The 25868-nt window shown below is 53.4% G+C and overlaps 1 protein-coding gene across 4 annotated transcripts in view; it reads left to right on the plus strand.

The window, feature by feature from the left end:
- RANBP10 (RAN binding protein 10) overlaps positions 1–25868 on the plus strand; it is a 106919-nt gene that overhangs the window by 55267 nt on the left and 25784 nt on the right. For all 4 annotated transcript variants that reach the window (XM_075940528.2, XM_075940527.2, XM_075940529.2 and 1 more), the window contains one exon: positions 15996–16163. In XM_075940528.2, the coding sequence (XP_075796643.1) occupies positions 15996–16163 (168 nt within the window). Of the gene's footprint in view, positions 1–15995; positions 16164–25868 lie in introns of those variants that run through there.

The raw sequence follows: 25868 nt of genomic DNA on the forward strand, positions 1-25868 counted from the left end.
TTAAAAGTGACAAAGCATTCACTACACCCCTCCAGACTCATGGGTAACGCCCATTTTTAGAGTTGGGTAAACTGAGGCCACTCAAAATCTGCCAAAATCTCTTGATTGTGCAGCAAGGCAGTGGCAGAGCAGGGTGTAGAATTCAGGTAGGTTGGCACCAGTCCTCTGTTCAGGTCCCTAGACATGCTCCTGGAATGCTTGGCTCCCGATAATGACTTGTTTCTATTTGCATGTCAGTTGTGTGTGTCTGCTGTAAAATATAATCTAAGGAAAGCGGCAGGGGCCAGCTCCGGGGTTCTGTACGGAGCGTTGCGCCATTGGCCCGTGTGACCCAAGGGCAAGACGCCATGGCTCAGTTTATCCATCTGTGCACAGGGTGTCGGCTGTTACGGTGCAGGCTTGTTGTGAAGCTGGCTTACTATTGAAGTACTTTTTGATCTTCAGCGAAAAGACATCCTGCACGTACAGAGTGTAAATATTTCCTCTGGCGAGATTTAGTACATAGTAAAGGATCAAAACTCTCTGCCGTTTATCAGAAAAATGGCAAAGCTCCCGCACTCTGGTTTTAAAGGATACAATTATCGCTGAGGTGATCTTTCCTCCGTTGTTTTAAACCTGCTGCGTTGGAGGACTGTTCCAACACAACAGGGACCTGACCGTGCAGTTGGGCCTTGTGTATGGAGATGACAGGAGCGTGTTTTGTAAACACTTTTTTGACTCTGGTTACCCTCTTGACAGAGTTGTAACGTTGCTTGTTAAAAAGCTTATACTGGAGCTTGGTAGGCTCTACAGAGAGGAGACTGGCTCGTGTTCGAACATTGTTGCAGCAATATCGAGTTGTAATTGAGGCCCTACAAACTCATGCTCCATTTTGGTCAATTTCATGGTCCTAGGATTTCAAAAATAATGTCACGATTTCAGGGATTTGTCTGAAATGTGGTAGTGGGTTATTGCAGGGGCCCTCGCCCAAAAAAGAGTCACGAGGTTAACGCGGGGCAGGGAAGGGGGTGTTTGCAATGCTGCCATCCTTACATCTGCACGGCTGCTGGCAGCAGCACTGCCTTCAGAGCTGGGCAGATGGAGAGCGGCAGCTGCTGGCCGGATTCCCAGCTATGAAGGTGGAGCCGCTGCCACCAGCAGCAGCGCAGAAGGAAGGATGGCCTGGCATGGTATTGCCACCCTTCAGTGCTGCTGCCTGTGGAGCTGGGCCCTTAATCAGCAGCCTCCACTGTCCTATGCTGCCTTCAGAGCCGGGCAGCTGACGTCCGAGTGGCAATACGGCAACCCCCTTAAATAACCTTGCAACCGCCCTGCAATGCTCTCCTGGGTAATATCCAGTTTGAGAAATGTTGATCTCCCCCATGACACTGGTCTCGTAGAGGGTAACAGCTCACAAAAGACCCGATTCCTTGGTGTGTCCTTTGTGGCTGTGAATTTGGGGTCCCTTATCCTGGGTGAGTGGCCCAGTCCCTCCTGGGGAGGGCCAGGGCTAGAGCCTGCCACCCTAGGCTCCCCAAGCGAATGCCCTATCCCCTAAGCCATGCCAGAACTTACCCCTCCTCCCTATCTTCAGGATGTTATCTATACCCCGTGTTGGCAGTCGGTGGCTCCCAGGGTGGGCGGAGGGGAGGTCGGGCTTGAGTCTGCCACCCTCCGCTCCCCTAAACCACGCCACAACCCACCCCGCCGCCCTCACTTCGGGACATCCCTTATCCTGTGATGGCGGTTCGGTCCCTCCCAGGGTGGACGGGTTCTCTGGCAGGGTACAGTTTAGAAAGCCCCTCTGCCCCCGGCGACTGACGAGGTAGCAAGGACCTTTGTTGTAGTTGCTGACGTGAATCCTATTGAGACGGGCTGCACACTTGATAGAGGGTTTGGTGTCAAATGTCGGGGCAAGCGTAACTGTCTGTTCTTACTTGGGCAGCTTTCTCTGTGACCAGCCCACCTTGTTGTCAGTGCATTGGCCGCTCGGAGGCTGCCCTGGGTGTGGCGAGTTGTCTGTGGGTAGCATGGCTTTGTATAAAGAAACATAGAAGCTGCCCTTGTCCATTTCTGTGCTACAGGCTGGCTCGCTGCATTGCATGCAGGTGTTCAAATAGCATTATTCCCCATGGCTTAGGACAGGCATGTCCAAAGTCCGGCCCGCGGGCCAATTGCGGCCCGTGTTCCGGTTTAACACAGGTAATTTGGCAATATCTATCTTTTATGGCCCCCAACGAATCCATATGTATTGAGATGAATACATTGTAAAATCTCAGTTAATGTCAGTTGGTCTAAATCAGTTATAAATATATTTGGACACAACATGTATACTTGGTGTTATGTTCCTGTTCATATTTTTTGAACTTAAAAGTTGACAGACAACCTTTATTACCAATAATATGTAATGTACTTTACAATGTTCCTGACATATATTTCAGCTTCTTGGATTTTTTTTTCATCTGGCCTTCAGATATGAAAGGCAGAGTGATTTAACACCTGTTTAGATTTGTCATCCATGTGACGAAATGAAAAGTATGCTGTTTGCAATAAACTTTGCATAAAATAGTTAATTTGCATTTAATTTTAATGGTTCAAAGAATGTCAGGCAAAATGGTCGGCCCTCACGCATGTTCACGTCATCAAATCTGGCCCTCTTTGAAAAAAGTTTGGACACCCCTGGCTTAGGACGTGGACGCCAGAGCATCTTGTAGCCTGTCAGGCAGGGGAGCTTGTGTGTCGTTTTGGGTAACACTCCCACCTGCTCCTTGCTGATATTTCCAGGAGCAAGAGAACTTCATGTTGGCGCTGAAGTTGTAAAAATGTTCCGGTAGGTGCCAAGGAGTTTCTCCACTCCTTTGTCTCCCTGCTCGGGGTCTGGCAGCGGACTGCACCATCTGAGTAACATTCTGCCCCCTCGGCCTAGCAGCGTGCGTACAGCCGTGCAGGTCTGTGAGCTACTGTCCCCATGCTAGCACCAGAAGACACTGGATTCCTTTGAGTTTTCTGCCCGTAATAGCTGTTTGGCATCTTTGTGCTGGCTGACGATTGAGGCTGTTGTGTTGCTTGTCAGAAAATGGGCATAGACAGTGTGTAAACACCCTGGATGTCCCCTCTGTCCTCAAAATGACACCTGGGTAAGACCGTGGCCAGTGCAAGGCAAGTCCCCAGCACGCACCAGGAAGGAGACTGAGGGCGTGGCTACGCATGTAACAGCAGTAGTAGAGATGCATCCTACGTCAACGGAAGGGGCTTTCCATCCATCGATGTAGGCAATCCGCCTCTGAGCAGTGGTAGCTAGATCAATGGTAGAATTCTTCTGTCAGCTTAGCCACATCTACACCTGAAGTGTGGTGCTAAATTATCACATCCCTGAGCAACGAAGCTAGGTCAGTCTACATATTGAGTAAGAAGCAGGGCCAGCTCTTTCCTTATTTAAAAAAAAAAAAGAGCAAGAGAGAGAATGTCTCGGTAGCAAACCAGGGGAGTGTTGGACCCGGTGTCCAGATGTGTCTGACACCGAGAAAGCAGGAGCAAAAGACAGGAACATTTCACACTTGCATTCTGAAATCTTATCTCTGGGTGATCACCTAGTGAGGAAATCAGCTGAAAATGTCTGGGGAATCCTCAACCTGCCCTGCTTACCAGGCAGTCCATGTGACCGCTTCGGGCCATACAGGCAGTTATACGTGTTGTGGGGATATCACCGAGAGCTGGCTGCACGTGAGGCCCATAATGGTAGGCAGGTTGAGAAGCGCTGCTCTAGAGTACATTTGTGGAATGGTTCTCCTGGCCATTGCATGGTCTGAGTTCAGGACTGGCAGCCCAAAATGCTGAATTCTCCTTCTAGCTTGGACACGAATTCCTTCTGTCTGTTTGCAAGTCTGCTGAACTGCCCTGCCTCCTCTCTAGAATGGGAGGTGGCTACCTGTTTAGTTGAGGTGGAAACAAAAAACAGGCCTATGTAGCACCTTAAAGACTAACAAGATGGTTTCTTAGGTGATCGCTAGTCTTTAAAGTGCTCCATAGTTCTGGTTTTTGTTTCAGCTACACCAGACTAACACGGCTACATCTCTATCACTGTTGAGTTGAGGGTTCCTTATCTAAAATTTGGCAGTCCCTAATTTCTAGCAAAGTGTGTGTACCTAAAATAATTACCTCCCAGTTGACTTCTGTCTTGTCTCTTTCTATATATTAAAAAAAGTTTTTCCTGTGGGACAAGAGTGATGTCATCATGTCACTTTGCGTCCCCCCCGTCTCCCTCCTGCCTCCCCCCCCGTCCACTCTCTCCCAGCTTGAGCCCGACCTCGCTGCTTCCCCTTACCACTTGGAATTGCTATTTTAAACCAAGCCCCTACTCCCCATCCTCCGCCCCCACCCCACAGGGCTTTCAATGCCAAGAAACATGGCACAGTAGCCGGCAGACCCCACATGGCAGCCGGGACAGCCCAGGGGTGAGGGGGGGAGGGAACGGTGCTCGGGACAGCAGCCCGGGAGCAGGTGTTAGGAGCGGGGCTCCCAGCTGGGCTTATGTGCCAGCAGCAGGCTCTTGGCTGCCAGGTTCTTGAGGAGCCAGGGCTGCCCCCGCAGAGACTCACCCCCTCCCCAGTGGCTCTTAGCGTGGCTGCCAGAGCACCCCAAGCCGCCGGGGGAGCCGCCACGCCTACCTGTCTGCTTCCCTTCCACTCCTAGCGAGCAGGCAGCCCTGGGCTGTGCGGGCAGGGCTGGGTGGTGAGCTGCACAGGTGGGACCGCACAGGGAGAGGTCGGGGCAGCGCCCTTCCCCACTCCCCGCACTGCTGCTTTCCCCACCTCAGCAGGCTGCAATGCCCCTGAATGCTGCGTGCACACAGTGCTACCTGCACCTCACGGCGCCCCACACAGGGTGGGCAGGCACCCTGTGCCTCCCCAGCCGCCAGGGACAGAGCCAGGCCTGGTGCCTGCCATGGCTGGGGGCGGGGGTTAGGGTTTGAGGGGGAGGGAGAAAGGGCTGGGTGTGGGGGGAGAGCCGGGGTTGTCTACCCCCCACGAGAGGGGGGTTGGCGAGCGCAGTGAGCGGGGGGCTCAGCTCCCTGGCTTTCTGCGCTTCTCACATCGTTGGGGTATTATTTGAAATGCACGCGTGTTCTCCTCTGCCCTGCCCACTCAGAGGCGTAAGTCCAGACTCGCCGTGTCAAGGGCCCGGGGGCAGTTGGCTGCCAGACTAAACACATTTCGAGGTCTTGATGCGGGATGGTGGGCCTACAGACATACCGGCTTCTGTTTCTGTCAGCTTCTTGTGACGGATTGGTGAATTTTAAAACAGACTGCTCCTCCGCGCATTGTAGCTATGTTAAAGGAAATCCACTCTGGCCATTGGCTTTTGGTCCATCCCTCGAACATGCCTTTGTCGTGAATGGCCAGCATTGCTTTCCCCCGGAGGCGTAAAAGGATCAAAGATACGTTTGAACCAGCCAAGTGAATGCTACTCAGACGAAGGCTTGTTAGCTGTGAGTGACTCTTCAGTGTCTCTCCTGCCGCTTTTTGCAGCACGGGGGGATTAAAACACTCAGCGGTTGAACCTGTAGCACTACAGTAAATGGAACCGCAAACTCACACAGCTGGGCTCTCTTGGATCAACTCGGTCCCTCATTTAGCACCTGAGGCACCGAGGCTGAACCCCACGGGGCTAAGGGATTCCTGGGTGCTGAAGACCTCCCTGACTCTGTTCGATCCCTTAGCTTGCTGGAACTGTGCAGGCAGGTCTGTTTCCTGGGCTTCACTCTACACCATTGCTTGCTGCGTTGCCTGCTATGGAACTGCTAACCCTTCTAGAAGAGGGTAGCTATAGATTCACTGTGTTACTAAGCTAAGTGAATTGAATTTTACTTTAGCCCTGCTTACATTAGGGATGTAAAATCCCATTCAGTTGATGAACTGGTTAAAGATTGTTTACCCAGGTAACCGACTAAGTGGAGCACAGGCGGGAGGGCTGTTCTAGCCATGGTGGGCTCGGTTACCTCTCCCCCTGCCCCGCGCGCACTGCCTACTGAGGCTGGCCTGGAGCGTGCACACACCCACCGAAGGCAGGGGCTGCTCCAGCCCAGCAGAGCAGTCCCTGCCTGCAGGGTGCCTGGGCTCCCCGTACCTGGGGCTGCTCCGGATGACTGGTTAACCTTGCACATCCCTCGCTTACATTTCTTAGATTATTTTGGCCTCTGCTGCTCTTTAGATGTTTGAATTTCTACGTCGACCATGTAGTTCTGTGGGACTGATGAATGCGCTGTAGTATGTTGCCAGTGAGCGTAGCTTGCATATTTGGTGCTTGCGTAAGCTCTTTCTCCCCCTTCTTCCTCCCCTGGGGCTAGTCTCACTTACATTTTTCTCACCTCTGCCTTCCGGTGAGTGACCTGGAGGAGGGAGCAGCACACAGTCGTGAAGGTCTGGAGCGTGCACCCACACCTGGCCCGCCAGACTGGATCAGAGAACGGAAAGGCACCCGCTTGGCAGCAGGCTGTTGGCATTGCTCTGTGACCAGACAGAATGAGCCGTTCTAATAGGGCGGTGCTGGGGAACGCTGGCTGGGAGAAGAAACGCGCACTGGCCAACCGATGAGAGCAGATCCTGCAAATGGGGAAATTCCTCGGTCTGAATAACTGAGCTGGTACGTTGGCTGGCGCTCAGCCTAGACGGGGGGGGGCTTTGGAGGGGAATGTTTGAAGCCAGTCAGCCTGCCTCTACCGCCCACCCACCCCTTACTCTCCATCCCTGCAAACATTGCGATGGCCCCGTCGTGGGGGAAGAAGGGCCCGGAGAATGGATGATTTTTCCCCACAGTCACATAGTGAGACAGTGGCAGAGCCCAGAAAGACCCTCGCAGTTGACTCCTTGTCCCTTGCCCACTAGCCCACATTCTGGGGTGTCCCTGTTGTTTCGGGGAGGTTTTCCAGCAGGGGCACTGATGATTCAGGTAGGGGGAGCCACCTCACTTGGGCCTGGGACTTGCGCCCGGGTAGTAAGTCTGTTCTCTGGCTCTATGAGCGCAGTCTAAGCTGTCCTGGGAGTCAGTGCCCTTTTCTCCTTGGCCGCAATAGAGATGAAATGATGCAACATTGGCACACGTGGAACGGGGCCTCGGAGAATGTTGATGGGCAGGATCAGCTTTGAGGACACAAGGTGAACGTCTTCTCCTTCGCAGAGGGCTCATCTAGACTATGTGGAACCGTCAAAAGGATGTGCAGATTTCACAGGAATTTGCATATCTTCTGATCGCACTTTCGAAAGCTCCCGGCCGCCCCCCCCCCCCGCTGATTGAAGTAATGTAGCAACAACAGCAATTGCTTCCACTGGAAAGTAGCACCAGGGACTATCATGTATTTTTAGCTGCTTTTCATGTCGTTTTGAGCGCTAGACACAGGAAAAGCCAGCTAGCATCACGTGACCGGGGCCACGCTTCGGGAAGCAGCGTGCTCGGCGTCCGTCCTTTTCAGAAGGGGAGCTGAAGAGAGTTTTTTACCCTTTTTCTAGACGAGAACATATTGCTGCACGCCCGAATGACCTCAGTGCCTCTGGAATCCTCTTGTTTGCTCTGGTCCATGAACAGCTTCCAGAATGTTCTTGTTTATACCATCAGACGTTAAACAGTGTGTCCTGTCATCCTGCAAACCGAGCCTCTGTAGGTCTTGCTTCTGCAGGCATTCCTCTGTGCCAGACATCTGCTGAGCATGGCTTGACCACCCCAAATAAGCTGTAAATCCATTCCCCATGGAGACAACACCTGGAGGTGGTTTGGGCAGTCCCTGTACAAATGGTAGCTGTTAGACCATGTGCCGGGGAGAACTGGGCAGGGCTTGGACGTTCCTGGGGAGCTATTAAATTCTGCGGCTTTGCTTGAACCCTCTAAAAGGCCTTGTGCCGTGGAACCTGTTTGACCGAGGTGGAGGGTTCATTCTGTCGCCTGTTCTCAAAAGCCAAGTGCTGCAGGGAGGTGGCAAACAAAATCATCTGGTAAACACGGAAGTGACCAGAGCTTTGACATTCGATTGTGTAGCACAGTCGGCATTAGGGATGCTGTTTAAAATGTTGGCAGGATATTTACAAGCCAAGGAACCCTGTTCGCTCTCAGGCCTCTGCAGTAGGAGTTGGAAGTTAGAACTGCTTGTGGAAGGTGGTTGGAAGAACAGCCCTTAGTTTAAGGTGCTTTAAGAAATAAAACTGTTTCTTTGGGCATTTGTATTTCGTTCCCTTGCATTGCCATTCAGTGGAACTGATGCCAAGTTGGCCCTACTGGGTTTGTACCCTATTTGACGGGGCCGCTGCACAAAACACGACTTTAGCAATCAGAGGTCTTGGCCGACTGGAGCCGACACCAGCACGTTCGCTGTACAATAGCTAATTCCTAGCAAGCAGCTTGAAAAATATGTGCTGCAGACGGCGTGTGGCGCTCGAAGTGGGGCTGGAGCGGCTGGCAGAGCGTGCTGGTGATGGGCAGGAGGTGGCCCAAGCTTGGGGGGAGCATCTCTAGGCTACGGATGCTTGGGGACCAGTACAGCAAGAGCTCAGTGCCTGCGTCAGTCTCTTGGCAGCGGGCTAGACAACCCGAGGGGTCCTGTTGAACGTGAGGTGGAACTTGGAGGTCGAGGCAGAGCCAGGCTGAGGGTTCCTGCGCCATGCTCCCCGGGCGTGGGGTTCGTTTCCAGGCTCCCAGTGGCTGGGACGTTCTGTTCTGCGCTAGCTGCGAGTTATTCCTGTAGCTTTCCTAGCAGGGTGGAGGATCCTGCTGCTCAGCCAGCCCAAGCGGCCCCCTGCAGCAGCGTGCTCGCCGGGTATATTTAGCCCTGCGTGGTTTGTATGGAGCGGGTGTAACAGGACCCTGCAAGACAGCCTGGCTTGGAGTCTCTGCGCTTTGTACAAAAAGGGAAAAAACGTGTCTCCAGTGTTCAGCGGTGCACAAATCTGCCTAACGCGCCGCCGCCGCCTGGTCTGGGAACACAAGGCGCCTCTGTTGAGGTGAGGAGGCCTCTGCAGCCGCGGGGACGGTGGCTTTCGCGTGGGGCTTTCCTGTCCTGCACAGGTGCTTTTCTTGGCTCTGGCTGGCAGGAATCTAGGACCCGACGGTGCTCGAGGCCAGGCTGTGCTCGGGGTGGCTACCTTGCCTAGTCTCCTTGGGACTTGAGCTTTCCACTTCCAGATGTGGCTTCAGGAGGGCTCAGCCTTCCTTGCGTGGGCTGGCCCAGGCTCTGTCCCCGCCTCCTCAGCTGCCACATTGTGCCCCGTCCGTTGAACTTTTTGCTGTGCAGCAATCGCAGTCGGGCTGGCAGAGGGCAGAGCTGATGTCTGGCTGACGTGGCCGTCCCGCTGTGCAGCTTGTTTTACGTTGGTATTCTCCTCGCTTTCGTCTGGGCTGTGTCCTCTTGGCACTGTGTGCCGTCCAGTAGGTAAATACGGCTCTGGATTTGCACCAGAAAACACTTGGACTCTGCGTCAGGGACCGTCAGAGACCTTCGTGCTCATCACTCACGCGCTTGCCTCGTGCCACATTAGCTGCCGGATTGAGACTCCTTTCTCCATGTACCCAACTTTTTGGGGGAAGGGGAGATTTTATGCTTTGCATTCAAATGGGCATTTCAGACCTGGCAGCTGGGAGCATCTGACTAGAGCTGGTGATGCTGCTTCAAACGGCGTCATTCATTTCTCTTTAGTAACCCCCTCCTCCTTTGATCGCTCTGCCAGCAAAACCGCTGATTGGAAACTGGTTTTTCCTGCACCCGGCTCTCCTGAGCCCTGCTATTTGTAACTTACAGACTTAGTCACCAGTTCTAAGCTAGTCAGAATCAACTCCCCCGGGGGGGGGGGGGAAGGGGGGGACTGCTCAGATCCTTCTCAGAGTCTCCAATTACACCTGCCACTGGGAATCTTTCACCTTTCCTGCTGCCTCCCACAGCCCAAACCTCCCTCCCCCTTTGCGGAGGCCCCAGGTGCTTTTCCTAGCAAAGTGTCACAGACCCCTGGAGCCAGGATCCGTGGACCCCTGTTTCAGAAGCACTGTGCTATGTCGGTGATCCGAGACGTGGCGGGTTTCTTGAATCCCAAGAGTATGCTAAGCTAGGAGACTGCTGTAAGGGCAGGGAAACGGCCTGTGCGCGTCGAATGAGGAACAAAATTCCCACCCCGTGACTTGTAAAACAAATGAGTCAAGCAGGAGGCTCCCGCAGCCGGATCCCCCAGTGCTCCTGTGCTGTCATTCCCCAGGCAGGATCAGCTGTGTTCGTGGCATGGGGGTCACCTCAGGTCATTCACAGTAAGGATGCTAAAGTTAGATTAATTGACTAGTCGACGGGATTTCCATTGACTATTCAGTTAGTCAATAAGGGCTCCTCCGCCTTTGAACTGTCCCCTGCTGGTCACCTGCTCCCTGCGGGGCTTCTGCTCTTGAAATGTACAAGAACCCTGCCGCAGCTCTTGTACATTTCCACAGCAGAATCGCGGCAGGAGTGGAGACTGCTTCAGTCCCCACTTGCACTGTTTCCCACTGTGCCTTTATCTGCCCTGCCCCCTGTGGAGATGGTGCTGAGGGGAAAGCTGGTGCTTCTGCTCTCCCCTCTCCCCGCACCGCTGCCTCTCTCTGATAGAGGCAGCAAGGCAGAGAGAAGCAACGAGTTGCCCGTAGTAAGCGAGTTTTGTAAGCAAGTATTGAAGTGACATGATCCTCGGGAGCGGGTGAGACACGTCGGCCTCCTGAATGGGTACAGCCCTCTTGGGCAGGATGAGAGCCACTGGGCTAATGCTTCGTATTCCTTTTCGCGCGCTGAGTCAAGAGCGAGTGACGGACCGGACCGGAGGTTTAGCATCCACACAGACCGTCTGCTTACATAGTTACCATCTAAGGAGCCATAGCTAGGCAGACACACCGTGTCTAATGCTCTGATCGCCATTTCCGTGTCAAAGCATTTAGACCCTCTCCCAGGGCTTTGCTGGCTATTGACAAGGAATGGCCCTGATTACCAGCCCAGGAATTCTCTAGTATGGCTGGTCATAGAGGTTGATTTTAGGTCACTTAGCTTGCTGGTAGCTTAACCCACCCAATCCTGCCTCTTCCCTCCCAGTTGCCCCAGACTCCATCCCTCTCCCCAAGTCCTCGTCCCCTCCCCAAACATGCCCTATCCCCACTTCTTCATCCAGAGCAGCTGATTGGGGTAGGTGGGAAGGGCTGGGAGGAGATCATCCATGGGGTCACTAGCGGGAGGTACTGGGCTGGAAGTGGGAGCTGGCTGTCTGGGGCTGCTAATGTTTTCCCCTGGGTGCTCCAGTCCCAGAGCACCCCAAGGAATTGGCACCCGTGGATTCAGGTGCCAGGCTGGGCTCCTGGGAGCCCCAGTAATGCAGATACATAAAAGAGACTCAGCACTCTGAAATCTTCCAGTGCCTTGGTGCAGGAAGTGCGCTCTACCTACGCACCCGCCTGCCTCTGGACCTCTGCAGTTCTGGCTTGTCCACCTGACCCGGACCCGTGCCCCCCTCTCCAGAGGGTTATCCGCCCTCTGACTGTCACTTCTGCGGTGCAACGGGACTTGTTTGCCAGGAGTGTCTTCTGTCTCTGAAGAATTTGGAAGCACTCACTGCAAGACGTCTGGCTGAGGATCCAGCCCTGTCTCGCTGGACTCACGCTGTCCTTTTGGCTCAGGCTTTAACCGTTGTTCCTCTCGGGATGGTTGTGGTTTGGACTGTCAGTCTTCTGCATTTTCTTTTCTGGGGTCTCTTGTGTGGCCTGATAAAGCAGCCAAGTCTGAAAGGAGAGGACCAAGGTGTTGCTTGGAAGTCACGTTGGGTTTTAGCTGCTGGCTGAGTTTCCCCTGCGTGATTCTGAGCTTTCCAGGCAACCTTTGCTGTGGCATTTTGCATTTCAGAATGGAAGAAACCAATTAGGCAAGGGGTGAGTGTGCTTTGACTGGCACTAATTGGTTTTGCTGGCATTTTTCTCTCAATTAGAGCCATGGAAGCACCGCTCAGTGGGTGCACGAACACGCCAGCCTTTTCCTGCTGCATTGTCATTTGCGGCCGATCATCAGGCATGCACACAGAGGAAAGGATGCGATAGACCAGGGGTCTCCAAACTTTTCAGCCCGAGGGCCGCATTAACTATCAAACAGCAGTTCGGGGGCCGACTACACACTTGAGGTCCAAATAAAAAACAATCAAAACATGGATGTTGTTTTTAATTATTTATTTAATATTATTTTATTCAGTTATTATTTAATAACACATTGATACACTACACATCCGCTTGCCACCGCTCACTCCTTCCCCCCTCCGGGCAGAAGGGGTCACCTTTTTAAAGTTCCCGCCGGGGTTCACGTTCCCCCGCATGTCGCCGGGCGGGCGTTACCACCACCGCCCATCCTGCCCCCTGATTGGCCGGCTGCCCTGTCAGTCTGGGCGGGGGAACGCCGCCCGTGCTAACCCCCGCCCCCTGCGCCGTTTGCCGCCGCGCGGCCGCTTGTCAGCGGAGCGGCCCGTTTCTCCTGCCCCGGCGCGGCGTGAGTACACGCCGCACACCCCTGACAGGGCGCCCCCCCCCCCCCCCCCGGCAGCAAGAAGGGCCCGTTCGGCGGCGCCCCAGGGACGGGCGGGGGTCGCCTCATCACACCGGCACGCGGAAGAAGGCGGGGCCAGACAAAAAGGTCTCCACGGGCCGGATGAGAGGGCCTCACGGGCCGCATCCGGCCCGCGGGCCGTAGTTTGGAGACCCCTGCGATAGACTATCCCTGAGCACCACGTTACCCTGCTGCGGATTGTCAGGTGTGGCGTCTGGCTGTTGGTTTGCCGGCAGACGCCTCACACCTGAGGCTGGGTCTCTCAAAGCCCCTCTTGCCTGAATGTGTTCTTCTTGCTCTTGTAGAAACTACCCTGGTTGCATTTGTAGCATAAAGAACCTTTGTTGAGCCAGGTCAGGTAATCAGTTGACTGGAAGAGGGGCCTCTGCTCTTCCCTGAGTGCATGTGTGTTTGAAATTCTACTGATTACACGCAATGTTCCCTCGAATTTTTCCGTTGGTGTGCGGAATACATTTTGTCATGTGCAAATGTGCACCACCAATAAAAACACGTTCTGGAGGCTGTGGGCACTCTGCTAATCAGTTGGGCTGCACCCGAATCTCTCCTGGGCAGCTGCCCAAGTGCACTGGTTTCATAGTTAATAGTTTTTTAGGGTTGGTTGGTTTTTTTTTTTTTTTTTTTTTTTTTTTTAAACATCCCTAAATGCAGCACACTTAGCCATCCAGTCAGGGGCAGCTGAGAGAGTGGGGGAGGTGACTTATGTGCTGCTTGACTGCGTTGCCTACTAGTCAGGAACAACCGTAACTTTCTCCACTGCCTAGAGAGCACCTGACCATGAGGTCTGCGTATTAGGAGGTGATATCAGGCGTGGGGTAAACTGCATGAAGTAGCAGGTTCAGTTCACCATACGAGGAGGGTTGTAATATAAGTGTTGCACTAGTGGGCAGTGTCATATGGAAGAGCCAGTGTCGATGGGAATAAGTGGACAAAGCCACATGACAATTGTGTGTCCAGCTGTTCTGGATCCCGAGGAAGGATCAATGTGCCCCTGTAGGAGGCGCAAGATTGACTTGAGAGATGCTCTGTTGATGTCGGGCACAAGATCAGGTCGTGGGGAGGGAACCAGCAACAAAGCTAATCTCTAGTCCTAAAGGTGCTGGCTATTTCAGCAGCAGCATTCACAGGGTGGATGTTTAAACCATCACTAGGTTTCTGAATCGACGCCCACTAAGACGAATGAGTCCGTTTCCAACCGTTGGAGTTCCTGTTTCCAGCTGCCACTTGCTCTGGGCGCGTCATTGCCTCTGGAGCACAAGGTTTGCTTTGAAGCCACAAGGGCTAGGAGCTCAAATCTGAAGTGTAGCAATGCCTGTGAATGTCTCTTATCATAGAATTATAGAACCCCAGGGCTGGAAGAGACCTCAGGAGTCGTCATGTCCAGCCCCCTGTCCAAGGCAGGACCAATTCCAACTCAATCAGCCCAGCCAGGGCTTTGTCAAACCAAGACTTAAAAACCTCTAGGGATGGAGATTCCACCCCCTCCCTAGGGAACCCAGCCCAGTGCTTCCCTATCCTGCTAGTGAAATAGTTTTTCCTAATATCCAACCTAGACCTCCCCCCCACTGTAACTTGAGACCATTGCTCCTTGTTCTGCCATCCATCGCTACTGAAAACAGCCTCTCTCCAGCCTCTTTGGAACCTCCCTTCAGGAAGTTGAAGGCTGCTCTCAAATTCCCCCTCACTCTTCTCTTCTGCAGACACCCCCCCCACACACACACACATGCCCCAAACTGCGGTACCGTTTATTAATGCCAGAGCTAGCCAAGAATGTGTATTGGAAAAGGCTGAGTGATCAAAACTGAGACTTTTCACGGGAGTTGCTTTCTTAAAGAAAAAAATCACATCAACCTTTTGTCAGAAATTGTTTGAAATTGTCAAATAGGGATGTGAAAGAGTAACATGGTACACAGTTAACCAGTGAGCCTAGGGTCGTCAGTTAACATTCATGGTTACATGCAGACTCCCGGTGCGTGCAGGGAGCCAACTTAAAAGCCAGCACCCTGAGCGCACCTGCTCCCAGGGATGCAGTAGCATGGGGGGAGTGGAGGCAGGAGCCTGTATGTCCTGCAAAGTGGCTTAAAAGCCAGCACCCTGAGCACACCTGCTCCCAGGGATGCAGTAGCATGGGGGGAGTGGAGGCAGGAGCCTGTATGTCCTGCAAAGTGGCTTAAAAGGCAGCACCCGGCTCCCATGGAGCTGTCTGCTCCCTGCACTGCTGCTTCTGTTTGAGGCAGCAGCATGGGGCCGCAGGCAGGAGCTGGCTTAAAAGCCACCCCCTTGCATGCACTGGCTCCCAGGGAGCCTACTGCCACCCCACATGTAACTGTGTAGCGGCTGAAATTAATTTTACCTAAATGCATTTTAACATCCCTACTGTCCATTATCTATTTCAGCACTTTTGAAACAGAAACATTCCGTTTGGTTCAAAACTTGTTTTGTTTTGAAATGTTCAGCTAATTATAGTAAAAACAAACACTTCAGAGGGGTAGCTGAGTTAGTCTGCAATAGGAAAAACTTAAAAAAGAATAAGTAATCTAGTAGCACCATAAAGACTAACAAAACATGTAGATGGGACCATGAGCTTTCATGGGCACAGCCCACTTCTTCAGACGACTGGAATATTAGAAGTCCAGATCCAAGAATAAATAATGGAAGCGGGGAGAGGAGAGAAAGAAAAGGAGACAGCGAGTAAATTGTTCAAGTAGTTATAAGAGGCTGATGAGAACAGTTAGCACCTCCGTTGGTTGGTTAGTTAAGTCCTTAGGATGTGGAAGGTGATGTGCAAACCAGGGATGTCTGTGTTCATTCCATTTGCATAAGAATTAGACTTGTGAACGAAGTTAAGTTCCAGCCCTTTCCTGTGTGGAATTGGTCTGAAACAACACAGTGACTTGGGGTATGTCTACACTACCCCGCTAGTTCGAACTAGCGGGGTAATGTAGGCATACCGCAATTGCAAATGAAGCCCGGGATTTGAATTTCCCGGGCTTCATTTGCATAAGCGGGGTGCCGCCATTTTTAAATCCCTGCTCGTTCGAACCCCGTGCAGCGCGGCTACACTGGGCACGAACTAGGTAGTTCGAACTAGGCTTCCTAGTTCGAACTACCGTTACTCCTCATTCCACGAGTTCGAACTAGCGGGGTAGTGTAGACATACCCTTGGAGATCCATTAATGCGTGTCCAGGCAGATTAAAGTGTTCTCTAACAGGTCAAGTAAACTGATTGGTCAAGTTCAGCTATTCGGCTTGACCCCAGCCAAAATGGTTTTCGGATTTAAACTTTTCATCCCCCGTTCGGACAGGAAAAATGTTCAAAATCTTAAATGTCCCTGGGGCAGGAAAATAGCCCCCCCTCCTCTGCAGGATGGACACACCGCTCCTTGCACCCTGCCTCCTTACTAACCTGCCCTTTTCCCTTCCGCAGGTTGGGACAAGCACTCGTATGGTTACCACGGCGACGACGGGCATTCCTTCTGTTCTTCGGGGACAGGGCAGCCCTACGGCCCCACCTTCACGACGGGAGATGTGATTGGCTGCTGCGTCAACCTCATCAACAACACCTGCTTCTACACAAAGAATGGCCACAGCTTAGGTAGGCCAAGAGGGTAGCTTCCAGGGGGCCAGTCCAGCTCACGGACGCCATAGCTCCGCTCTGCTGGGCGTTAGCGCAAGAAAAGGGGTTCCAGGGCAAGTAACTGTCTGTGACTGTAGCTGCCAGGTGAGCGTAACCAAACGCCAGCTCTGTCCTCAGACCCATTAGCTGCTGTCCCTCCTTGTGCCCCTGGTAAGATGGGGAGACCATTCAGCGTCTGAGCCACAGGGAGATGTGGGGTTTCTATGTTACTCGGCCAACTACAAAACCACCAAGGGACTTTGTCTTTGAGAGTCTCGCTCTCACCCCATCATGGTTGGGGAAGGATGCAAAGGACGCTGTTAGTTGACCCCTTATATTTAAGCTAAGGGCGCTCAGGTTTTGAAGGTGTCCCGGGAGTCCAGTGCTGTCCCCGGTTTGTATGGAATGGCACTGGTTAGCGCCACCTTCATGCTGAATATGCTGTCCATCGAGACCCCACGCCCGTCATGCAGTGCTCCAGCTTGATCAGATGAGCTCCCCCTTCCGCAGTAAGTGCGAGGCCCGGTAACTGGCTGTGCCGGAGGAAGGTGGCTAGCTGATTTGAGTGCGTTCCGCTCACCTTCTGATTTGATTTGCCTGGGGACAAGCGGCCCCCTCTTTCCTTTGCTTCTCTCATAGCTGTGTTGATCCTTGTTTCATTCAAACTGAAGAAGCTGGTGCAAAGATCCCCAAATAACACCCCTGTCAGGACATACATGGTGCAGAATGTGCAGTTGGGTCCAAGGAGCCAGGGGGAGGAGAGAGGCTGTAGGAGGAGTGCCGAACAGATGTGCTCTTCAGGCAGGCCCAATGGGTGCTGCGGTTGCTGGGCTGGGTGCGGGGAGGAAGGAGCTGCCTTGCAGATACATCCGAGTCCTGATCCTGCCTGTGGGTTGTGTGTCACGAGCCAGCCCCTGAGGAATGTGGAGTTCCTGGCCACCGGATGATTACTGGAAAACAGCAAGCAGTCAAGGCAGGCGCAGCCCAAGTGGGCTAGGACTTGTCGCCGGTGGGAGAAGGGTTGATGGGGAAATGTGGCCTGGTTGTGTGGAATCCTTTGTGCATTTCTCATGTTAGGCCCCCGCTGTCCACTCGACGGTCCCGTCGCTTCGCCATCCTTCGTGGGGCAGCAACCCGAAGCCACTTCCCTCTGGGGCCAAAGGGAAGAATTGTTTAAAACTTGCCCTGTGGTATTCGAACGGAGTCACTGCTTTCAAAGCACTGCAGCCCTGGCCATGTCTGAGATGGGGCGTTGGAGGGGTGCTTGCTTTGCCTTGAAGCGCTTTGCCGGCCTGACCAGCTGTGATGCCATGTAAACAGTGCTTTATATTTAAAAAGGGTGTGGGCCATAACTGGGGCTCCTGGTGGGGACACGAACAAACCAGTCAAAGGTGGGGAGGGAAGCATCCCTTGGCAAATAGACATTTGTGGAAAGCCCCGTTTTCCAACTGCCTTCAAGCCTTTTCCAATCTGATCTCCCATCAGCTTTGTGCTGGGGAGGCCGCTCAGAGGCATGTGAAACTGACAGCTGCCGATATCGAGTAGGAGCAACTTGAGGTAAAACAATGTTTATGGAGACACCGACTTGTTGGTCAGGATTTTAGATTGATTCAAACCTCCCCTCAGAGACCATTGGGAAGCAAAACCAGCGAGGCTCCCAGGTTGGGAGAAGGGCTTTAAACGTGGCACTGCAGCAAGAGGCTGCCAGCTGTGACAGGGTTGCCAGTTGTCTGGTATTTTCGCCTCCTGTCCGGTAAAAAATTGAAAATATTGGACACCTGAAATGTCCAGGAGTTTCTGGTATTTTTCCCTGCCAGGAGGCGAAAATACTGGACACCTGGCAACCCTACGACACACTCAGCAACTGGGCTCCGCCCCCGGCCCTTCTGCTTACCTGAGGGGCTCGATCAAGAAAACAAGATGGCCTCCTGCAAAAAGACCTGAAGCAAGGGGAAACAATGACTTCCCTGGGTCTTAGTGCTCAACCTCTCACACTTAAAGGGGCCATGCTGTTTTTGTTTTGTTTTATTTTATTTTATTGGCTTAACTTTCCAGGTCTCTTTTTTAAGCTCAACAATTTTGGTCTTTCCCCTGCCTCCCCCTTTTTTCCCCGCTGGAGTAACATCGGCAAATGGCTCCCCCGGCCTCCAGGGAGCCACCTACCTTGTGGCTGCCTGTGGGCGAGCTACTCTGGCTTCTGTGCTCCTGAGCCCACCTCCCCTTCAGTGCTTCTCACACGGTCCTCACCTGCTTCAGGCTTCTTTGCTCCCTGTTTCTCCTTTGTTCAAAGGGCCGAGTTCCTGCTTTGTTTTTTTTTTTTTTCTAGCTCAGCCTCGTCAGTTCCCCTCCCAGCAAATCATTGGTGGTGGCTACAAACCCCAAATGCCCAGCTGGATTAGAATGTTGAGTTCTAGTTAGTTTTGGGGCACCGAGGATTCGGGACTTAGCACGGCAAGCGAGGCAAATGCGGGAGCCCTTGTGCATCAGGGGAGCCAGTGTAAGCTTCAGTGAATACATTGCAGCTGGGGAAGGTATTTTCCTTTGCTTTACCCAACGGCTTCTGGGCCCCACCTTCCATCCATAATGCAGAAGGCATGGCTGGAAAGCGAGGGCGTCTGCTGGTTGGAGTGCTACCACTGGATCGAAAGGGGATGTGCCAAGCAGAGTGGATGTGGGCTAACCCTTTCCGTTCCTGTCATGTCATTCATGTCGGCGCTGCAGTACAGCACTGTCCTGTCTCGCTGGCCCAGTGGCCGTGACAAAACGAAGGGAAGACGGTGATGGGTGGCTGCGCCTTGTATCCCGCCGAGAGCCGCGTTCTGCTCAGGGCTCCTGCAGAGAAGGTCATGGGGGATGCGCTTCCCTTCCCAGGCCTCCATTTCTGTTGCTCATCTCGAGGATCCGTTTAGTCCGTGCGCACGTGTGCGGTGGCTGATTCCAAAGAAGGCCTCTGACTCGCTCGTTCTGAATTCTTGTCAGGCAGGAGTGGAAGAGGAAGTGATTCACGTGCTTCTCCCAGCAAAGTAGAGAGCTCTGAGGTGCCGGCGCCCCGGCCTGCTGTCTCAGGGACCGGGGGGAGGAGGATCCAGGGCCCAGTGAATACGGCAGCTTTGTGGCTATGACCCGAGTGCGGGAGGAGCAGTGTGGTGCAACAGCTGCAGCTGGGACCACTCGTGGTCCGTTCGTGTCCCAGCACTTCTCTGGGCTGGCTCGAAGTCCGTAAAGGGATGCCTGGTGGTTGATTTGCAGAAGCCGGGACCTAGGGGAGAAGAGCAGCACCAGCTGCTACCTCTTCCTTCACAGAGGGTGTCCAGATGGGCAGTGTTTCTCTGGGCCAGTGGATCACAAGTCTCTCCCAGAAAGGCCGCCGCAGACTGGTGTCTCCCCATGGCTGTTGAGAAGGAAGCCCAAGGCCAAGAGGAGAAGCATCTGTTAGTGCTTGGAGCTGAGGAGGATCCATTTCTCAGCCCCTCTCGGCCATGGCAAAGCTCCTTCCTGGAGATGGGCAGAGTGGTTGCAACAGGCGGGCATGGGACGTGCATCTCTGTGCGACGTGGAGGCTGGAGGAAAACGAGCACCTTCAGCAAGCTGGGACTGCCAAGCCCCTGGGGAGGCGTCCTAATGAATCCTGAATGTTGCCTCTCTTCCCTTTGTGGTAGGTGGAGAGTCCAGGGTGTTGGATGGTGGGAGCTGGAGACTGACTCGAAAGGACCCTCCTACGGGCCGTGGTACCCATTGGGGCTGACAGCACAGTCTGAAAGCCGGTGATGCTCCGCCTGTTTTGGATGCTGCTTGTATCTAACGGAAGGACTGTTGCTTCACTCTTTGCCCTGCAGGCTGGGCCTGCCTTCGCGCCCGTAGTTCTCTGGTGCTGGCGGCTGTAGGAGCGGATGCTGGAAGTCCCAGGGGCTCGGTTCTGTTCCCAGCCCTGCGACGTTAGGCCTGTCTCTGAGCGTCGGTTCCTTCATCAGTAACACGACCAGTGCTGATGAGGAGCAGTAATAGCGGTTACCAGAGTGCAGTGTTTGGTCTGCCCTGCGGAAGAGAAGAGTTATGAGGAGGGATGTGGAAGAGGGTTAAGGGGCTGGTTCCCTCGATTGCCAGCTGCTTTTCCCACCAATGCAGGGTGGCTTGTGGGAATGGGACGGTTGCTGACAGAGCAAAGGCGGGAGCTGACCTTGTGATGAAGGAGCAAGTTGGGTAGATAGTGGAGCCCGCACATGACGGGTCAGCACAAGCAAGCGTGTGGCTACGGTGGAGGGACTTGGAAAAGGCTGCCCGAGCCCCACGCTCAGAGGAGAACAAGCCTCACAGATGGATTGAGATCTTCTGGGGAGACCCTAGCCAGGGGATAATGTCCCTGCCATTGCGGGCTCCATCTTGGCGTCCTTCCCTGGCCTCTGTGCCCTTTCACTGCGACCTTCCTGTCGGGAGCGCCTTGGGCGCGAATGTCCCCAAACCATCGGAGCTTGGTAGGTCAACATCGTCCCTGTCGCTCATTCTGGATGTGCCAGCTGGTGCTAGAAAACATTCAGTGGGAAGTGTCATTTCAAGGCCTGGGGAAAACTGCTTCTGTATCTCAACAGTCTCCCCCTCTGGCTGCTGAAGGAGCCGCAGGCACACGTTCCAACAACAGTGTCAACCAGAAGGAAGGTGACAGCTACGCATGGCGGGTGTCACTCAGGACGGGTGGATCTGAGCAAAATGAGCCTCAGGACTTCAGCCAGGTGGCAGAATTTATTTCCTGCAAGGGGGCAGGGCTATGTCCTAGTATGCATATGTATGAGTAGGCGTGGCCAAATGGAACAGTACATTCCGGGGGGGGGGGGATTCAATTCACGACTGTCACGTGGGCCTCAGGGCTGGGATTATGAAATAGTACAGCGTTCTGGCCCCAGCCGTTTCCACGGTGTCTGATTTACAGCCCTGACGCTCGGGAAAGCGCCCGTTCTTGGGTGGAAGCGTGTAATCTCTGCGCGGCTCCGGGAACGGCTAACGTAAGATCAGGGCATAGAGCAGCAAGTGGAACTGGACAGGATGCAATCCCGTTGCTCGGTTTTGCTGGTTTCTGTCAAAAGCGGTTTCCCTGGCTTGATGCTGTTTGCCAGAGGCAGTGTCGCAGGCAAACAGGGATTGTGCATTATGCAGATGAGGCATAGAACTAATGAGAATGAATATTAGTGGCCCTTATTCCCAGGCCTTCCCAGTGAATGCTCCAACCTGAAGACATTGGCTGAGAGACACCCCTCCCTCCGGTAACAAACTGCAATTGACATGGGCCAGGTATTGCCTGCTGGCCATCTGGCCGCACTTAGCTGTGACAGGCTAGTTAACGTGCTTTGCAGGCCACTTTCGGGGAACAGCGGCAGTGGGATGTAAGAGCCCGCTCCTCCATCCGCATCTTAGCAACTGGTCTGCATCAGATCGGCGCAGACTCCTCAAACCCGGCTGAGCGCTGTCCCTGCCCGCGGCTTTGCCCAGGGAGTGTGATAGGATGGCGGCTGTTTGGCCCAGCCCAGCAAGGGCTCCCAGGTTAGCTGGCCTTCGGCGCCTGCTCTCTGCAGGGTCCGTGTCGGCAGAGTGCGGTGTTTCCAGTGCTGCTTCCCTGGATCTCCCACCTGCTCCTTCCTGGCAGAGAGATGGCCCTGCCTGCAAGCCGAAGGAACCCATTACACCTTTCCCAGGGAGGAAGCTAGCGCTGTGTCACAGGAGCAGCGTTTTGGGGTGTCCTGTGCAAATTGCAGCGGGACCCCTGGGAGAGAGGAGAGTAAGCTTGTGTAGATTGGGGAGGGGGCATTTTTTGTCCCGTCTGCTCCACCGGTAGTGCGGTGGGGTTCTGATGCAGGCCTGGGCTCTTACACTCAACGGTCATGCAAATCGTGATTATTATGACTAGTTCAGACTAGAGATGTACAGTCCTGTTTAATCCATTAACCACTCAACGTTACGTTTAACCAGTTAACCGTTCAACTGGGAGAATGCAGGAGGGAGCCGTTGCACCCCAGGCCAGGCCCGCCATGGGCGAGGGGCTGCTCTGGCTGGGCTTGAGTGCCCCTGCCTGCAGTGGGCGGGGGGCTGCTCCAGTTAACCTTGCACATCCCTACAAGCAGAACAGTGGGAGGTGGCTAGGAGGGCGTGAGGGCCACTTAAACCTTCCCCTCCATGGCCACGAAGTTGTGGATTAGTCTGTGACAAAGGTGACCCGGAGACCACCTCCGATGCTGTGGCAGAGGGCCCGGTTGCTTTCGGCAGGAGGGCAGGATTTGGCTTGGAGATGGGCTGGTTACTGCGTGCCTGGCTTGGGGGGAAGGGAGTTGGAGTCAGGTGACAGGCGAAACCTCTGTGTGCTCTGATACAAGCTGTGCTCCTCTCCTGGAGAATGTCCCTGCCACATCACCACCTGCTTTCCCACTCCCGATGCATCGCCTGGCAGACCAGGCCTGCTTCCAGAGCGGCTGGGGTGGGGGGCACATGCCGTTTGGCATTGGAATGGAAGGGTGCATATTTACCTGGCCGAGCTGCGTCCATAGGGAACTGCCGTGGTAGTACCATTGAGGCTGGGCTCCACCTAACTGTGGCCAGCTTGAGAGCCAGGGGGCAGGCAAGAGGATGCATCCGCCTTCACTAGCCTTTCCTGGCTCTTGGGGTTTGCTCCACTCCTGCCTGTGCGTGTGGCAGCTGCTGTGCTTGTGTGCGCACTGGGAACCTCTCTGTCCTGAGATGCACCAGGCCATGGCTTTGCAGATGCCCGAAGGAGCAGCACCCGGCTCCCATGCGGCCGAGAACTCCAAAGGATGTCCCAAGGCTGTTGGCAAAGAAGCCCTTTGTCACAGCCCTTCAGTGTTTTCCTGCAGAGTCTGTGCTGCTCTTTCAAGGACAGTTGGGGCACATCCCCTCCAGCCAGGCTGCTTGCAGAGCTTACAGGCTGAGATGCTGGGATCGTCTGTCTTGTCCTAGGAAAAGCAGCTCTTCAGAGATCAACTCCGTCTCACGTGGATCCAGCTGGGGCCAGCCCTGCAATTTCCCTCCCTCTTTCCCTTAGTGTTCCCCTTAGTGTGGCGTGGGGAGAAATGGGGAACAGAAAGCGGGGGGGGGGGGTGACCATGTTCGCCAGCGTTCCTTCCTGCATCCCTGCTGCACGGTCCCTACCTGGTTACATCCCAGAGGGGAGCCGTGTTAGTCTGTATCTGCAGAAACACCAAGGAGTCCTGTGGCACCTTAGACCAGGGCTGGGCAAGAACCTGTCAGCCGGCCAGATCCTGCCCACCAAGCTCCCAGTCCCACCCCCTAATGTGTTGCTGGAGAGGCATGTGTCCTTTCAACTCCTGCTATTTAAAGGCCCCGCCCCTTCTGCCTGAGGCCCCGCCCCTTCCGGGTAGGCCAGTGACCACTTTGAACATTTTTGAATTAGCCCCCTTTCAAAAATTATTGCCCACCCCTGCCTAAAAGACTGACAGATTTATTTGGGCATTAGCTTCCGTGGGTAAAAATCACTTCATCAGATGTATTGGAGTGGGAGTTACAGAAGCCGGGTATATAGAAGGACAAAGTTGCTTGTGTTAACGAAGCTAATCAAGTCAGGGTGGAAGTGGGGCATTTTGTCTGGAGACGTGACTATCCAGAGGGGAAATTGCCTTTGTAATGCGTTACTAATGTAATACTCCTTCTTGGATGCGGGCAGGTATAGCTAGCTAGCCTCTCTGCTTGAGGGCTCGTTGGTTTTTTCCACATTTTGGAGTACTTCAAAGACGACTAACAACTGTGATAGAAAAGACGTGTTGGATCGTAAAAGCCATCCTCCACCCAGACAGGCTCTGGTTCCCACGGAGAGGGAATCCTGTGTTGAACTGGGTTGCTCTGCATTTTAATCAGAGTAGTACAGGTTTGGGGGAAGCGTGAGACAGACACACGCTTGGCCCTCACGTCCTCAAGGGCATCGAAGCAAATAAGCTGTTTCATTCCTGGAGTCCGCCTAGCACGAAGGGGTTCACACTTGGTTGCACGGCTTGGTAGAAATCACCGCCTGGAGCGTTGATCACAGATCCCTTTCCTCTGTTCCAAGGGAGGTCACGGCTACTTCCCTGACCTGCTCACCCCTGCATTTGGAGTGTTGAGCTCAATCTCTCAGCAGATCTGCCTTGTGCTCTGCAATTAATTTGCTCCGCTGCTTTGTTAGGGTGGGCCCCAAATTGCAGGGCATCCAGGTGAGAGTGGTGACACTCCATTTCTTCTGCACTATCAAAAGAGCCTGCAGGCATCCTGAGCTTTGGGCGGGGAAGAAGATCGACAGAGCAACTTTCTGGTAGTGGAAATCCTGGCATTTAGGAGTTACTTAAAAATGACTTTTAAAAAGTTCCTAATCTTTAGACATTAGGGAAGATGGTAATCCTTTGGCCATTAAACACCTCTGAATGATATCCCAGTGCAGTCTAAATGGATAGGGAAGGAAACTAATGCATTCTTTTCAGTATCTGATCAAATAAATCACAAAGCCGTGACACAGCAGCAGCATTAAATAACTTGTCGAAGGAAGACTTGTGTTCATCATTCAGCATTTATTTCTGAAGTCCTGTGGGTGGACTAAGATAGCAGGTGTCTTTTGATTTTCCATCTTTAGTGCCCTCTCTCCTGTCATATACATCTGTGTTTTCAAATTATCGATAGAACAATTGTGTCTAATCTAATGCTCACCGTGAGAGAAAGGAACTACAGGTTGAACCTCTCTAGTCCGGCACCTTTGGGAGCTGACTGGTGCCGGACCAGAGAGTTTGCCGAACCATGGCAGATCGATATTGTCTAGCAGCATTACCAACACTGCCACTGGGCTGTGAGACAACACTTAGGGGTAAATTAGAGCTAAGTAGCAGCACAGAACGCAGAGACCCAGGCCTGGTGGCTGTAAAACTTTATGGGACCATGGGAAACTTGACCACACTCTTTGGTTAAGTGGACATCTGGCTAACTAAAATCCTGCTGTACCACAGATGTTGCTGGACTAGAGAGGTTCAGCCTGGAGTTTTATTCCTCTGTTGCATGTTGCTTAAGAGATCACTAATCTGCTGCATCTCTTTACCCAGTACATAACTTCCATAGACTTTTAATGAATACTGATGAGTACTGAATCGAGCTAAAAGAGCTTTCCAGTGCCCAGAAGTACACCGCCCATCTGCAGACTGTGTATTTGTCAAGTCACACGCTCTGGCTGCCATGGATTCCAGAATCCAGGTGTTCTGTGCTGATCACAAAGCCTTTCAGCTCCACCAGGAGAGCAGCTCTGCGTAAGCTAAAAAGCTCGTCTCTCGCACCAGCAGAAGTTGGCTCAATAACCGATGTGAGCTCACCCGCCTGGTCTCTCGGCTTCGTTCCTACCAAAACGGGTCGAGTGTGGGCAGCCTCCCTGAAAGATGAACGACAACGTCCGTGCAGGAAACGGGACGGTGCCAGAACTTAGCGAAGCCAGCACTTCACGCAGGTGAATAAATTATTTTATGGCTCTGAGATCTTATGGAAAGTCAGGTCATGAGCATGAGGGGACAGAGCCAGCGATCTTGCCGACGATCAGATATAGTGGTGGCTACAGAATTTCATTAAACTTCAACTGAAGGAAACTCGCAGTTAAAAAATGGACCCCCGTTGTTGTACAAAAGGATCTAACGGCGGTATGCTGAGCTGGCAGTGTGCTTT

This window comes from Pelodiscus sinensis, chromosome 12 (assembly GCF_052426305.1).
Source record: "Pelodiscus sinensis isolate ZL-2025 chromosome 12, ASM5242630v1, whole genome shotgun sequence".
Lineage (NCBI taxonomy): Eukaryota > Metazoa > Chordata > Testudines > Trionychidae > Pelodiscus > Pelodiscus sinensis.